This window comes from Quercus suber, unplaced genomic scaffold, assembly GCF_002906115.3.
Source record: "Quercus suber isolate HL8 unplaced genomic scaffold, Cork oak 2.0 scaffold_276, whole genome shotgun sequence".
Taxonomy (NCBI): Eukaryota; Viridiplantae; Streptophyta; class Magnoliopsida; order Fagales; family Fagaceae; genus Quercus; species Quercus suber.
In genome coordinates, this window is record NW_027069732.1 from 1 (window position 1) to 17282 (window position 17282).

At 32.3% G+C, this 17282-nt stretch overlaps 2 protein-coding genes and 1 long non-coding RNA gene across 3 annotated transcripts; 2 read left to right on the plus strand and 1 right to left on the minus strand.

The window, feature by feature from the left end:
• Positions 1–299: 299 nt before the first annotated feature.
• Positions 300–871, plus strand: LOC111996658 (large ribosomal subunit protein uL2x; the record flags this gene model as incomplete). Its single annotated transcript, XM_065781708.1, is given in 1 exon segment — positions 300–871. A coding segment is annotated over 1 exon segment (349 nt), but the record flags the coding sequence as incomplete, so codon positions are not given.
• A 3285-nt stretch (positions 872–4156) lies between these two features.
• On the minus strand, positions 4157–6267 carry LOC136070988 (uncharacterized). Its single transcript, XR_010632265.1, has 2 exons — positions 5872–6267; positions 4157–4696 (listed from the first exon to the last, which is right to left on the minus strand). It is a non-coding gene; the product is annotated as an uncharacterized LOC136070988 (long non-coding RNA).
• A 956-nt stretch (positions 6268–7223) lies between these two features.
• LOC111996678 (peptidyl-prolyl cis-trans isomerase Pin1) lies at positions 7224–10132 on the plus strand. The gene is made up of 2 exons (XM_024028676.2): positions 7224–7747; positions 9731–10132. Exons 1-2 carry the CDS (start codon positions 7495–7497, stop codon positions 9853–9855), a joined length of 378 nt encoding a protein of 125 aa, XP_023884444.1. The 5' UTR covers positions 7224–7494; the 3' UTR covers positions 9856–10132.
• Positions 10133–17282: the final 7150 nt, after the last annotated feature.

The following is a 17282-nucleotide window of genomic DNA, read 5'->3' on the forward strand; positions in this document are numbered from 1 at the left end:
TGTTGCACTGAACCAATAGTACCAATTTGCAAACTGATATGACGTATTTATCATCTTCTATATATATATATATATAAGAGAGTTCTTGTATTGTTTGTACCTTAAAGATTGTGATGCTTTTTATAGTAGCTTTGTATGTTTATGTTAAATCTTGATTACTTAGCACAATTTGCGTTTTTAGCATATTATTTTAAACATCTAAATTTGATTACTTTTGCTAAACTTGTGAGAATACATGACTTCTTGTGCTGACACCATCTATATAGCTGATCACCAGACTGTCTGTTTACTCAATTTAACAGGGTCAAACTCCCATCTGGTGCTAAGAAGATTGTTCCAAGTGGCTGCCGAGCTATGATTGGGCAAGTTGCTGGTGGAGGGAGAACTGAGAAGCCTCTTCTCAAGGCTGGTAATGCTTACCACAAGTTCAGAGTGAAGAGAAATTGCTGGCCCAAGGTACGTGGTGTGGCTATGAACCCAGTTGAGCATCCTCATGGAGGAGGTAACCACCAGCATATTGGGCATGCAAGTACTGTTAGGCGTGATGCACCTCCTGGTCAAAAGGTTGGTCTCATTGCTGCAAGGAGGACTGGTCGGCTCAGAGGACAAGCAGCTGCAACTGCTTCTAAAGCTGACAAGGGTTCTTAGAGATTATTATTCTTTTTTCTGTTAATTGTGTCTTTATAATATCTGGATTTTCCCATAGTAGATTAAAATCTAGACTAGCTGGTGAGCTTTGTTGCAGAAATTTTGTTTGGGTTGTGATAACATCTTATCTATGACATTTGGTTTATGCACTGTCTGAAATTAGTCCAAATACACTATTTGTATTTCCGCTGATCAATGGATGGAGAGAACTCTTCACTGATTATATTTGAGCATGGATTGTGCTTTATGCCAATTCTTTTCTTTGGAAACTCTGGAAGTTGCAGTAAATTGTAGGACATTAAGGTGGGGGGAGTGTCAGATACTCAGATGTGTTGTTGTGGCCACAATGGAGGTATGGTGGTTATCTCCATTCTGTTTCAAGCAATGCTGAAATTCAGATGTTATAGAGAAGCCCAATTTTTCACTGGGACCTGACCTTTATTAGCATATGGTTATGACTTTGAGCTATTCTTTCTTCTGCATGAGGATTTATGGTAGACCTGGCAAACGGCCAGGTTGGGTCGGTTCAATCAGATTGCAAATCAAAATAGATTCGGTCAAAAGCAGTCATTTTAAGCGGATTAAAAATGAGTTTGAGTTGCTAGTTGGGTTGGGTTGACCCGTATTTTTTACATGAATTTTTTTTTTTTTTTTTAATTTAGAAAACATGTATTTGCAATTTTGGAAAGTCACGTAACAAATTAATTGATGTAAAATGTATTACATTGAATTCACCACTCATATTAAGAATGAGCCCAGGTAAACAAATTAATTCTTATTCAATAATCTTAAAATTATACAAATCTTAACATTACTAACCAAAACAAAATAGCACAAAGATAAGTAACATAAATACACAAGTCTTATTTCTACACAATATTAATATCCCTAAACATAAAACAAAATTACAATGACTTGTTGGATGACTCATTTGACAAAGAATAAAAATAAATAAGAATTTTAGAGTTTTGAAAATTAATTTTATAATCTATTATCAATCATGGCAGGTTCTCTATTTCAGTTTGAGAATATACATTAAAATTGTTATTATTTACTTATTTCTACATGGTCTCCTTTATTAATATTGTGTCATTATTAAGTAACACAAACTCCAATTTATTTTGAAAAACCATTTATTTTAGATATGAATTGTTAAAAAATAGGCCTAAGCATTTATAATTTATGTTAATTTCATTGATATTTTGGCTTCACTCTTTTCACGCTTATAAATGTTTCTCGCACATGTCTATAATGAAATATATATATATATATATATATATATATATATGTTTTAACTCTACTGTAAACAGATTATATTAGCATTTACTTTGTTATTTAATATCTAAATTTTTTTACTTATTACAAAGTGCATCAACCATTCATCTTTCAATTCATTTGCATGTAATTATGTAAACGTCTCAATTGTTTCCTTAAAGCTCACAACAAACAATTAAACCAATATATTCTTAATTTTTTTTTTTACCAAAAAAAAAAATTTATTTGTTTGGGTCATGGGTTGGGTTGGGTCATAGGTCAACTCATTTTTTCTTCGATTCAAAAAATTAAGGTTTGGGTGGGGTATTTTCGGATTGGATTAGCAAATTCTTACTTGATTTGCCATGTCTAATTTTAGAGTCTCTTGTGTTGTTATGGGACTTAAATGCTTCGGGCCAAATTGACTTGATTCTCACAGAACACTTTGGATAACAAATTAATAGTAAAAGAAAGAAGATAAGATAAAATAAGTCAAGGGAAAAAGAATAAAGGAAAAGAAAGTTGATGTCAAAAATTAAGTTTTTGTGTCCATCTAAAGGATTGATAAAGCTTGATAAGATCTATAGAGTTGATTCTATTAAATAAATTGCAGTTTGCTATTGTTTCTATCAAATGAAGGACAAACTTTGGTTGTAGTTTAAGACTATAATTTTATAATTTTACTCAATATATTTTTATTGGATATGAATTTTTTTTTTCTTAAAGCTTCTATACTTGCAAAATTTTCAAAAAATTAAAGATTAATAGCTATATTATCAATCAATAGTTTAAATTACAAGTTTTGTTAGTTTAAAATTATACATAAAAATAAATTTATGAATTATATCATAAATAGCTTCTAATTAGCACAAATATGCCATGTGTTAATAGTATAAAAAACTTCAATCCAACTATTAAATTTTCAAAATATGTAATTAAAAGAAGTTGTATTCTTATGTTACAATAAAGTTTGTAGCCAAATTTTGTCCTTCAATAAATTTCTGCATTTTTTTTTTTTGGAGTAGAAAAAGAAATTACATGCAACCACTTGAGAATTAAACAAAATTATTATAATTTGGTAGCCTACCTTTTTATATATATATATATAAAGAGAGAGAGAGAGAGAGAGAGAGAGAGAGAGTTTAGGTTAAAGTTATACATGGAACATGGTGTAACTCTAAACTATGTAACAACACTTACTAATTTTTTAGTGAATGCAAATTTATCGTTGGATTGGATTTTTTTTTCTTATACCCTACATGTTTGAAAAAATTCAAGATGATCTGAAATTAATAATTATGTTATTGATCAAATACTTAAATACATAAATCAATTATAATCTAAATTTCTTCTATAAAATTATATATCCTACACATATAATAAATGCATTTGTTTTCATATATATTATTTATTCTATTTAAAATGACTTATGATGAATCCTTATAAGATTTATATAAGAAATAATGATTTGGATGTAACATTCTTGCTTAAATTAATTTTCTTTGGCAACAATTAAAGCTAGGTAAAGATAAAAGCAAATTGAATTAGACACAATCAAGAATATCGAAGATATGGTCACAATTTATGTAAAGTTATGTGGGAACAATATATTAAATTATCTAATTAAATTCAAACACATAGTTGCAATGGCCAATCAAGCAATTATTCTCTCTCTCTCTCTCTCTCTCTCTCTCTCTCTCTCTCTCTCTCTCTCTCTCTCTCTCTCTCTCTCTCTCTCTCTCTCTCTCTCTCTCTCTCTCTCTCTTGTAGGGCATTTCAAGAGGCTTTTTACATTTGCAACATTGACACAAAACCAACAGCAACATTAGCTAAGTCAACAACCCTAATCCTCTTGAAACTATTAGCTAATTAATTAGCTAATTATGATGATATTTTAAGCATTGACCAATAGGATTTAGACACTTGTCAATCATCTAGAAGGATGTCTATGACAAACAATTGTCAATTGTAGGGTCAAGATTTGTAGCACAAGCCCAAACGATCTGGAGTACGAGCCCAATGAACCCAAAACAATGAATTTGTAGAGAGTGGGTGAAAGAGCTGGGCTAGTTGTGAATTCTACAACTCTAGCATGGGTTTCAAAAATAAATAAGTATAAAAACACTCTTAAAGCCTGATTGAATAGACATCCGAAGAGATAATTTATAAATTGGGATATTGTTTTTGAACGCTAACAAGCTTTAATAATACAATGTATCTTCTTCTCTCCCCTTTTTTTATTCCCCCTCCCCCCCCCCCTCCCTCTCTTATGGGAGATCTTTTACATTATATAGTCTATTTTTGGATCATTTTCATCGTACACTTGTTAGTCATCTGAGCCTTTACTTCAATATAGATCTCATCAGGCCTCTTCTTTAGTTCTCTGTGAGTAGTGGTAGTTGAGAATGCACTGTTCAGGGGTCTTCTCCACATTAATGCAACTAGAAAAGTTGCTGTAGTGCATTTAATGTGGTGGTAGCAGCCTTTCCTCTAGATATTTATCTGTTCTTATCATCTCCATACATGCCTGAAGTTTATCCTTATTATTAGAACCGTCAGGAGGGTTACTTGAAAATCCCAGGTACTTGCTTGACCGAAACTCTTTATATCCGAGGAGAACACACTCTTTGGACTACTAATGCTCTCTTCAGACTATACTCTTCGTTCATTTCCAGGTATATTTCTTCCACTTGGGTTCCTTCTCAATCATTTCTTCCCTTCGGACACACTCTAGTCTTCAAATAGGGCCCTAGGCCCAATACATAATTTTGGGCTTTTACCCCACATCAATCATCTAGAAGAATGTCAATGACAAACAATTAGTATAAGTACCAGATTATAGTTACTTTATAATCAGTTTTTGTATGTGATTAAAAATAAGACTTGAGGGATTTTATTTGAGAACTTTGTGATTTTTGCAGAGATGCCTAATCACCTATCAATGTGTTTTAAGCAACTTGCCTTTCATCTAATTCTAAATCATATCACAGCCTATCACCTTCCTTGCATCAACTTGGTATAGGAGCTTAGAAACAATGAAAGGGTTGAGTTGCTTAAAACAATTAATAGGTGAATATGTACATCTACAAGAACAAGCAATTCCAAAATAGCAAACAATTCATTCAATTACCAAAATGGATTACAGAATGAGAGACTACGTGTATTTATAAAACTAGTTTGAAACTAGCAGGCACTCACTGTTTGAAACTAGCAGCCACTTGGATGAGTGCTAAGTGTCCTAATCCTAATAGCTATAGCTTAAACAATCATTTAACTAACGGACTAATCAGATACCAAATGATAAGAATGGTTGCTGGCTTGTAACCACCTACATCCCTTTGAAACAATGGTGAACATATGAAATGATGACTCAAGATACCTCCTCTCTCTCTCTCTCTCTCTCTCTCCATGTAATTTAATTGAAGTTTTTTTAGAAGGATAATATAATTAAAGTTGATTCCTTGTAAGTGCCCGTTTGTTTGCGCGTTTGAAGCCCAAAAGTTGGGTTTTCAAAAAAGCCAAACCAAAACGCGCGTTTGGTAAGTATAAAACGCAACTTTCCTGAAAAAGTTGCGTTTTATTTTTTTGAAAAAACGCGCATTTGCGTTATGGGTCTGCTTCGATCCATAACCAAAAAGTCCAATGCGCGTTCCAGAAGTATCTGTTGCTAATTCATTCAATTACCAAATTACCCTTGATAAAAAGCCCTCAATTCTCATGCCTGTTCGAGCTCACTCTCACGCCTCTCATCTCAAGCATAATCAAAATATAAACTCAAAAACATAATCTTAAAATTAATCAAACCACAACAATAAAAGCAAAAAAATTCTTGCTCTCATAAAACTGATATAATTTAAAAAACAAATCTAAAATCAAAACAACAACAACAGCAGATCAAGAACAGAAAAAAAAAAAAAATAGAACAATAAATGATCAAGAAAAAAAAAAAAAAAAAGAAGCCAATCTGACCCCTGGTTGCATGCACTCCACAGCGAGGAGGAGGAGCAGTCGTGGTGGAGCAAAGATGATTTCTCCTTTCTCTCCATGCGTGTCTGTGTGTGTTTGAAGATAATGATGCCAAAAGGCAAACAAGATTATGGAATCAAGTATCACAGAGAGAGCTAGAGAATCAAGTAAAAAAAAAAAAAAAAAAAAGAGAGCAGAGAATGAGAGAGCTGGGGAAATAAGGAGAAAAGAAGGCTCTGGAATCAAGTGGAATATAAAGGAAAAAAAGAGATGAAGGAATCCTATAGGTATACGTGTGTGGTGGACAAAATGCAAGAGAAGAAAAAAAAAAGAAAAAAAGAAAAAGAAAAAAGGAAACGTATGGATGAAAGAAAGTTAAAGAATTAGAAATCACAATTTAAAAATACTACCACAATATTTATCACAATATTTTCACAATAAATTTTAAAGGATAGGTTATTATTAGCTAATATTGGTGAGAAAAAAATAAATTTTTTGGAAAGAGAAAAATTGATTTAAGTATATGAAGTAGTTGATTTAAGTATGAAATAAACTCGCATTAAAAAAAAAAATATATGAAATAAACTCCCTTATATATACATTGTCCTTTTTGGTAATTTATCCCTCAAACTGCCACTTTTATAAATGCTAGCTAAACACTCAACTTTTTCAAAAAAACACTTTTTAGCAACTTTTACCAAACACTCAGCTTTTTGAAAATGAACTTTTTCATTATGCACTTTTTGAAAACTCCACTTTTTTCATTATGCACTTTTACAAAAAACTGAACCAAACTCACCCTAAGTATCCACAATAAGTATAATACATGGAACATAACATAATTTTTTTTATAAAAAAGAACATTAAAATGGAGTGCATATAATTTGTACGGAATGAATGGGAACAATTGTAGCTAAAACCCATCTTCAGAGGGGAAAGGATAAGTTAACACAGATAGATTTTTGGGTGTTTTTTTTTTTTTTTTGGTTGTACATATTTAACTCTTATCATTTTTATTTTTTATTTTTTTAAATGGGTAGATATGATATATTATCTTATAAATGAGTTACAATATCTTTCATAAATTGGCTTCGTCCCACATCGGATGCGTGAGTCTATGTGTGTATTTTTATCACTAGCTCCACAAAACTAATTGCTACATGCGGTTTTAATTGTGGCGTGTTAGTATAAAAAAAAATTGCATATTGTAACTTGTAATAAAGTAATAATTTATCAGCTTAGCAACAATTATGAAATTGATTGTAATATGGAGTATATTGAGTGTGATTAGGATTACTATTTTGGTAGATGCCAGGAATTGCAAACGACCTAGACCATGAGTGTTGTGGTTCCATGTGGGCCAAAGAGCCCAGATCCAGTAACACAAAAACTTACCTTTATAATAAAGGCACAACTTGTAAAACCAGAATCCTAGTAGAAGCACTGCGCAGACAGGACTAGCCTCAGATAACACTAACACAAAAACCCTTGAGCTCGCGATCCTCGATCGACTCTGCCAAAATAGATTCCTCCGATCGCAAGCGAAAGAAAACCTCGTCGTCGATCTCATCGTCGAGAGACAAGGACAAGGACAAAGACAAGCACAAGCAAAAGAAGAAGACGAGAATGTCGTCATCGAAAACGACAACGACGACCAACCAGGTTAGAGCATCGCACATACTGATCAAACACCAAGGCTCTCGAAGAAAGGCTTCGTGGAAAGATCCAGAAGGCCGTGTTATCATGAACACCACCAGAGATAGCGCCGTGTCTCAGCTCAAATCCATCCGCGACGACATCGTTTCGGGCAAAGCCAAGTTCGACGACCTCGCCACTCGCTTGTCCGATTGCAGCTCCGCCAAGCGCGGCGGCGATCTTGGTTAGTTTTTACTTTTATTTTTAGATCTTGAATGTTATCGTTGAAAGCAATTGAAGAGTATGTGTTTGTTTGGTTTTGAATTATATTGTTGTTGTTGTTTATGTTAAGGTTTAGATGAATGAGGTTGTGTTTGGTAGGAGAGAAAATCAAAACAATTTTCACTTGTGCTAATTACAATAAGTTAAAGATAATTTCTTGAAATGCTTGCTCAAGCTAGGTAAAGTAGAGTACTTGTGATTCATATGCGAAACAAACAAAGGGGGCGGAACTTTGGTAAAAGATATAAGTGGAAAACTAAGAAAAAGGGAAAAAGAAAAAGTGAAGATTTTTTTTTGTTCTTTCATATTAATATGGAAAAACTAAGAGCAGAAATAAATGTTGCAAGTTATAAAATTTAACAAAAAATGGGAAGAATTGTAAATGCGGTGCTGTGAAATTATGTTGTTGTTCTTATTTTTATGCAAGTTGTGTTAAATGTTATCAGCAATATCATGTGACAGTCATGCATTCTACTTTTTTCTAAAACCTTGTATTTCATGTGTTGTGTGAATTGTATCACACATATCTTGAACCAATGGTGTGTTGTAACTATCACCAGCGGAGATTGGGGGTTTAAATTTTTCTCAATTGAACTGGCCCCCGGCACAAGCACAAGGGCATGTACATTTTAGTTTGCTTAAATTTTCTCAATTGAACTGCCCCCAACACATGCACGCATGCACGTACATTTTAGTTTGCTGAAATTTTCTCATTTGAACTGCCCCCAACACGGACATGTGCATGTGCATTTTAGTTTGCAGAATTTGTTGTCCGATCTTGACCTGATTTCCTTATTTGCTCAATTTCATTGTCTTATCACTTGATTAGAACTTTATTTAATAGTACGTTACACTTGCACCCACTAGGGCCTCGCCATGCACCCGTTCTTTGGGAAGAGTTGTCCTTTGAGCTAGTGCTCATTGGCAATTCGAACTTAAAGATAAATGGAAAACTTGCCTTTTTAGTTGTTTATTTCTATGTTCTACATATTTTTTAAGGTACTGGTTATTTATTTCAAATACTTGGGTGTCTTACATTCTGATTATTTCAATATGACTTCTCTTTCAATTTCATCCATCAAAATTTATTTCGATTTGGCAATCTAGATAAGGGTTTTTGGTTTTCCTGTTTACTAAAACTCATTTTTTCCAGCACTTTTCTGCAACTTTCCTATTATGATATAATATATTTTGTTTAGATCAATCATTCTTCCCTTTTTCCTTGGGGGTTTTGTGAAATATCTGCCTTGTCAATCTCTACAAAAAGTATTCTTTATGGTAAGTAAATTTGTAGTAACAATAATATTATCTGTAATGATAGTGAGAATTGAGATAGAACCTCACTATCATGTCATTGCCCCAAGTGCAAAGATAGTAGTTTCTCATCTTCCTTTTTCTCCATTTCCCCCTTTGCTTGTAAATGGGCTTCTTTTCCATTAATTGGTGATGTTAGAATCTGGGGCAATCAGAATTGCATTTACACAAACAGGCAATTACGAATATCCACATAACACACAAAGTTTAACGTGGTTAGGCCATCTCCATGACTACATCTACGGGCAACAGCTAGCAAAATCCATTATAAATAGTATGGATTACAATTTTAAACCAAACTGTACCTAAAAACTCACATGTAACACACAGAAAATCTCACAAACACAGAGACACTCAAAACTCTCACAAACTCAGTCCAACTCAAATCCTGTTACACCCAAAACAAACATGAAATACCTACTAACAAGTTTGCTCGTAAGGCATATTTCTTTTCTGACAGCAAGGACTTTTGTGCATGCCCATGAAGTATCTTCCTACTTATCATTTTCAGTCTCTTTGACATAATTTTGATTTTTACATGCTACTTTTGGAGCTTGTCTGATATCAGAATTGGATACCATCACAACTTATACTGGTCTAAACAAAGCTGTATTTTAAATATTTGCTGCAGGTCCTTTTGGCAGGGGCCAGATGCAGAAGCCCTTTGAAGAAGCAACTTATGCTCTCAAGGTTGGTGAGATAAGTGACATTGTGGATACTGACAGTGGAGTCCACATTATCATGAGAACTGGTTGACCATTTATGGAGTAACTGTTGGGCATATTTGAACATTAATTAGTGTGCTGAGCGAACAGATTTATGTATCTTTCTCAAATATAATTTGCTCCTTGTCAGAGCAACACAACCCTCGCATGAATCATTGATGATTTGGTACTAAAAAGATTGGTCTGACCAATGTGTTTGGGAAGTTTATGTTGTTTCTTATAAAACAATAATTATTTCAAGTTCTTGGTTGGGATGTTATGAACTTATGGTTGTCCTAATGATGAAAGCTTTCGGTTTGATTTCTTTCTTTGTATGTGTGTATCCATTTCATTCATTTGAAGATTAATTAGTGCTGCATAATTGAGTAATTCTGAGAGCTTGACTTCCATTTAGTCTTGGGTCTTTTAAATGCTGATATATATACACACGCGTGCTAAAAAGTTATATATAAGAAATATTAGTTGATTTTTGTTTTGTTTTTTATTTTTTATTTTTAGAAAGCAAAGTTTGACTACAAATTTGGTTGTAGTTTTAACCTACAACTAACAATAAAAAGATGACATGTATAACTATCATACTCATATGGTTTACTAAATTACATTTAAGTGATTGTATTTGTATGTAGTCATTTTAAGTGAGTCATGTCATGTGCATTGCACATTATAGGGACACATTATCTTTTTATTATTGGTTGTAGTCTCTAAGGTTACAATCAAATTTGTAGTCAAATTTTGTCCATATAATTGGACACAACTGTATTGATTTGTGATTGTTTGAATATTGTAAACTTAAATGTAGAACTTGAGAGTTTCAACATGTGTATGCATAAATAAAAAACACAACATAAATAAATAAAAGATACTAAAAAATACAAATTAATTTTCGAAAATGTAAATGCCCTTCATTAGTCATGTATGTTTTATTTGATCTATTATTTTAGGGTAAACTACACCACCCTACTTGGAGGTTTTACAAAGTTATACTCCACCCAAATGATACATGAAATAACACTCCCTCTTGAGGCTTGTATAAATGCAACAACGGAGTCCAAACCCTTTTAAACTATTATTCTATTAACAAAAATATTCTATTTTTCGAAAAGAATCTTATCCAAACTATGGACAAAATGAAACTCTCATCCCTTTTAAGGTTCTTTATAAAAGTAGAATATTTCATTAATGAAAACTAAACAATTAGATTTATACAAACCTTAAGGGAGGGGGGGTGTCATTTCATAAACCTTAATGAAGGTTGGTGTAAATTGCATTTTTTTTTTTTTCATTTCTATTATTATAAAAATTAAATTAAATAGTAAGTTACATAGATGGGCATTGAGCCTATATCCTTACTCTCTATCTTGCTTTTTTTCAAGGAGAGGAAGTTCCATTTGAATTAGAACTCATTTGCATATTAGTTCATTCTTTTTTTTTTTTTTAGATGATATGGAATCTCACCAAGAGAGAGTCCTTTGTACTCACCCCAAGGAGTAGACTCTGGATTCACAACTCCATTTGTCACATTAGGCATAATGCATCTCTACTCAACTCACACCTTTAATGGGTAATCGTAAGAAAAATTAATAGTAAAGATCTAATTATTGGGACTTTACAATGAATGTAAGTCTTTTAAGGTGAAATCACGTTAATTCATTAGGATCTCTCTCTCTCTACTATTTCTTGTTTCCTATTTTGGAGAGAGAAAAATAGCATTGTGTAATGTTTGTGGGGTTATGGTTAATACGAGGATCGTAAAGACCAACTTGCCAACAAACTATATACAAACTTTAGTATTGGCATTGCAAAAATAAGAACTACAAGACTTTTACTTATCCCAAAAAAAAAAAAAACCCTACAAGAACTTTATCGACTATAAGAGTCTGATTGGTTGCAGTGAATATATAGAGGAGAGAAAATTGAAAAGATGAGTGTTTGGTTGGAAAGGGAAGGAGAGAGAAAATGATGGGACCTTATAGTTCTCTCTAGGCCCACCAAATTTCAGCCCCCATTTTGAAGAGAAAATAGGAGAGAAGAGAGGGGGCTAATGATAATTACCATTTTGCCCCCACTCCTTCTCTCACTATTTAACATTAATTATCTCCTCTCTTCTTCTTCTTCTTCTTCTTCTTCTTCTTCTTTATTTTAATTTGAAGTTAACGTTTTGGAATAAAAAGTTCTTTTAAAAAGTTATTTTACCAAAAGTTCTTTTTTCGTTTCTAGACTTTAGTAGTTTAGAGACAAAAATATTGATGAAAAAATAATTTTTTTTCAATAGTTTGGGGACAAAAAAAAAAATTTGGTAAAGTTTAAAGACAAAAAGTAAAAAATTTTCAATAGTTCATGGAAAAAAAAACATTTTAATAGTTTAGCAATGAAAAATGAACTTTTAAAAGTTTAAGGATGAAAAACAAATTTCTGGTAAAGTTTAAGTACCAAAACAACATTTTACCCAATAATAAAAATTCCAATCTAAAAAATAACCCAAAAAAAAAAAAAAAAACTAGAATTAACTCCTTACAAAAAAATCCTAAAAGTCACATTTTTAATAATTGTGAAATTCTTCTAGATGATACAAATTATTAAACTCCAAAATTACTACAATAGAAATTGTAAGGGCAAGGCTTCTATCCAGTGGAAATTTCCATTGGACACATTCAGATTTGGACACGTGTCCATCATCCAACATGTCCAATGGAAACTTCCACTGGACACAAGCCACACCCAAATTGTAAGGACCAAAAAATCTAGTAGCCCAAGCCCACTTAGAATAGTGGCTGGATCAGTTCAACCATGGCCCAAAACAAAGAATTTGTAAGAGAGGGAACCAAACAACCAAAGGGGAGCTTCGCCCGAGGACAAAAACAAGGAAGAAAAGGCCAATCATATTAGATAGGTGAACCAATTTATCCTTACAAGCTAGTCTGAGGAAGCCACAATTACATAGGAATTATTACTGTTCACTCTCTTTTCTCTAAGTGTTCTTGTTGTTTCTTTTTTTTTTTTCTTTTTTTTTTTTTTTTTTTTTTTTTTTTTTTTTGTCTCTTGATACTTGTGTCCAAATCCCTCTCTCTGTCAACTTTCCTTTTTTTTATATACTCCTCCATTTATCATATCTCAACCATCCATCCTCACCTAACATCTCTCCTCTCATGACACTTATTGCTTTTTACATTTGAAGAAGGTAGTGGAAGGAGTCTGCTTAGCTGTGACTTACACTGTTCAGGTCATTTCCTCATCAATGCAGCTGATAAAGCTGTTGTCCACCATTTAATACGAAGGCAACAGACTACTCTAAACTAGAAATTTCATCTATGACCACTAATTCTCTCTCTTCAAATTCTTGTTCCCACTTGGAATACCTCAGAGTACTTTGACTCATATCTTCCCATCCTCGGGAGGCTTTCCTACTCGGGTCCATGGACCGCAACATCCCCACAGTTATACTGCAACTCTTTAGATCCATCCTCGGTCCTCAGGCACCCACAAAAATCATGCCTTGCATATTATAAATACATATACAATAAATCCAAGTAAAACCCATGTTCAACCCCAATGTATTATGGATTCCTTATACAAAAAGCCTATGGTCAGTGAGAACACATAAGACAATAAAAAATTTCACTCTAATCATTAACAGTATTCTCCTAGAATCAACATGATTGAGTCATGATTGTTGATGCTTTACACATATCATCTTCATCATAGTTACAGAATTTTCATAAATAACTTCCACTCTATCCAGTATTTCTACTATAAGACTATAAAACCAATTGAAATGTCTAATATACATTAAGTCCTCACAAACATTTACTGTTAGTACAATCACTTTATATATGTCCTGATGTCCAATACTAGAGGATAGAAAACCCATTTTGAAAACATAAGTTGTACCAAGAATTCCAATACCTACTAATAACCATTAAAAGGAAAACCAAAGCAAGTTAAAAGTATAAAACTAAGTAGCTAAATTGATGGCTATAAAATATTGGCATAGTAGTGAAATTGTCAGCAAAAATATCATGCACCAACATGACTAGAATCACAACATAGTTTGCATTTGGTTGGAGGTGAAATATGAATCATAGAAAAGAAATGAGAGAAAATAGGTTTTGAGACTGTTTGGTAAGAAGAGAAAAGTGAGAGGATTTTTGTTAGGACCCAGACATTTTCTCCTCAGGCTCACCAAAAAATGATCTCTCTGTTTTGAAGAGAAAACACGGTGAAAGCTTCATGCCAATTAATGTTAATAAATTACACCCAATTGTTAATGCCTTTCACCTACCCCTCTAGCTAGTCTTTATCACCTTCACCATACAATTCATCTCCGTTCTTCTCTCTTTAGAACCTTGTTTGCAATCCAGCTAGTCTTTATCACCTTCACCACACAATTCATCTCATTTCTTCTCTCTTTTGCAACTTGTTTGCAATCTGCATAGCTCTACCCATATGTATCTCACCCAAATTTTTTCAAAGTTTTGAGTTTGACTGGATGTCAATTTTTTTGGCATTAACTTTCTTTTTTAATAAACTATATCCTCCCATTTTTCATCAATTATCCATTTTCTATTCTTTTACTTTTTCATCTCCCCAATCAAACGAACTATTAAGCTCAAAATTGGAGCTTAAGTTGATAAAGAGAGCACATGCATACAAATGTTGAGTTTAAATGGAGTTTTGTATGAATTCTTTTCATGTATTAAGTAAATACAAGAAAGAAAAACATTGTGAAATCGAACATACTTGGATTTTTGGGCAGCAGCTCTTGGATCAAGAAAGTTGAGGGTTTGTTTGGTAGCGATGTTCAAACAATAGTTTTCAATGTTTAAATGCTAAAAATTGTGGGCCCAAAAAAAAAGAACTTGTTTGATAATGATATTTTATTATAGGTGTTTAAGTTACAATTCTCAAATTAGGTATTTAAAATATGTATTTTGAAACTCATTCATACAAGTTCTTAATTTTCAAATAATGTTGCTAAATGGTTTTTTATTTTATTTTATTTTAAAAATTGCAAGGCCCATTGACAAGACCAAACTCTTTTTCTTTTCTTTTCTTTTTTCTCCCATGAACCCACCTCTTTATCAGTCTCTATTCATTTTTCTTTCTTTTTCTCTCTCCTTAAATAAAATAGTATTATTTTACTATATAATCATCACTTAAAAAAAACACATACTCATACCAAACACATGATTATATTTTTTCACATTTTAAAATATGTTATTTGAAATATATTACTAAACACATTTGTTTGCATTATGAATACTTTAAATATGACAATACTTTTTAAATGATAATTTTTATATCATTTTGAACACAAATACTTAAATACCGCTATCAAACGGACTTGAATGACCAAGATGCAATACGTATTAGCATCATCTCAATAAAGCCCAAACAATAAATATGTATAAAAAAAAATTTTTAAAAAAAAAACCGTTAACACATGCCATGCATTCCACGCGAAATTTAGAGCATATGCACGCTACAAAAGATGCGGGCTATTGTTCGCGTAAAATAATCTGCAAGCACACAAAATCGTAACAAGTAGTAAAGTGTTTTTAGAAAATGAATGTCGAACCCACAAAGATTAACTATGTTATTGAATACCGAAATTCACTAAATTAATTACTATTTGGAAAAATCGAAAATCAATGGAATGTTATACTATCTGAATTAAATTAAAATATCTAATAAAAATAAATCTACGAATAAAAAGGATTAACAAAGTGTAAAAATCTAACAGTGTAAAAATATGATAAGAATGGATCTAAAGCGATTGATTTCACCTAACAAATCCCACACAATTTATCCTTTCTAATTATTAAATTCTAATAATCTCCCGTTGATGATTAAAAATTCCTTAAGTATTCAATATCTTCTCTCGAATAATATCAAAAATATCTTCAACTAACAATTCCATATCTCTATGTGAATTTAATTAATTGGAGACTCGTTACGTACTTTGAATTTTCTGAAAAATCACACTAGTCGCGGTAAAGTGTCTCTACTTTTGCTCAACTAATGGTGTTTAATTCTAGAACTAAAATAACAAATCACCTCTCGGTCTCATTGTAATTCAATTGATCAAACTATAATTTGTAAAAAATAGTAAGCATTAAGAATAAGAATTAAACACTCAATCATGGAAATATTAAAAATAAAATAACTCAGAAAATAAATTGTGTGTTTATTGCTAGACTACATCAATGCTTTAGAAAATAAAATTTAGTTCATAATAAAATTGAAAAGAAAACAAATAAAACTTATGTCTTTCATCCAAATTGGTTGATCAACATGAAGCTCTCGCCTTTGTCCTCAGATTCTCCTCTTCAGAAAGACTCCCCAAAAGCAAATTCTTCTATGCGGTGTCCCCTTTTCCTCTCAGGTTTCTCTTCCTTCTTTTTACCCTAAAGAGCCTTTAAATAGGTCAAGGAATCCTATTACAAGTTGAATTCCCGTTTGGAGAAAATCCCAGATTTTTAGGCTTCATTTAACCGAAAATTTTGGCCCATTTAAATTCAGAATTCGGACTTTTGGTAAACTACAAAGTTGTAGCCCTTTAAGTTAAGTTTCCAGCTAAACTTGAATCATCTCAATTGGATATCTGAGCTGAAAATTATACTAAAAATACTAACTGATGTGCAGGTTGGAATCCTAATCCGAATTGAACTTGGATTTGGTGCAAATTTCCTTTGATTTCTTGCTCCAATTGGACTTGAATTTAATTGGCCTAGCCCCACTTTGCATGTAAAGCCCTTGTTACCTGCAACACAAAGATATAATATAATCAGTAACAAAATAACATGAAAGTAAAGCTAAATATGTAGATATGTGAGTACTTTATTGTATATATTTCATGCACATCAAATACCTCTAAACCTACATTTTTGCTAGTTCTCGAGCAAAACAGATAAAGAGTAAAACAAAACAAAGAAAATATCCTAACTAATCCACTTTCGCTGGAAATTTCGATTGCATTTAGCATATGCAACAAGCCTTTAAACCCCTAGCTTACACTAGTGGACGAGTTGTAGTCTCGTGAGGGTTTGCAGGGAATATGCCCACAAAATTCTGAGAATGAATACTAAAATAAACAAAACAAAGAAAATCCTTTTTTTTTCAATTGCCTTTTGCAAAGAGGATTAGTTTAAGTTCAAAAATACTACAAATACTAAAGAAATTTCTCATGCCATCAAAACTCATTGTGAGTGAAAAGTGGTAGCCAACCCAAACATACTCTTAGTTTTAGAATAAACTTGACTTGAATTTCTATTTGAAAGTATGCTTCAACTCAAACCTTTCCGGTGTTATCACTCAACAAATGAAATCACTCTGAAATGGGGTGTAACACTCTCAACAATATATGTGAGTGGAATAATGTAAGAAAAATAAAAATCTCACATATAAATCACATGAAAAACACTTAATCAAGAAAGAACAAGTAGTCTCATGAAAAGATGC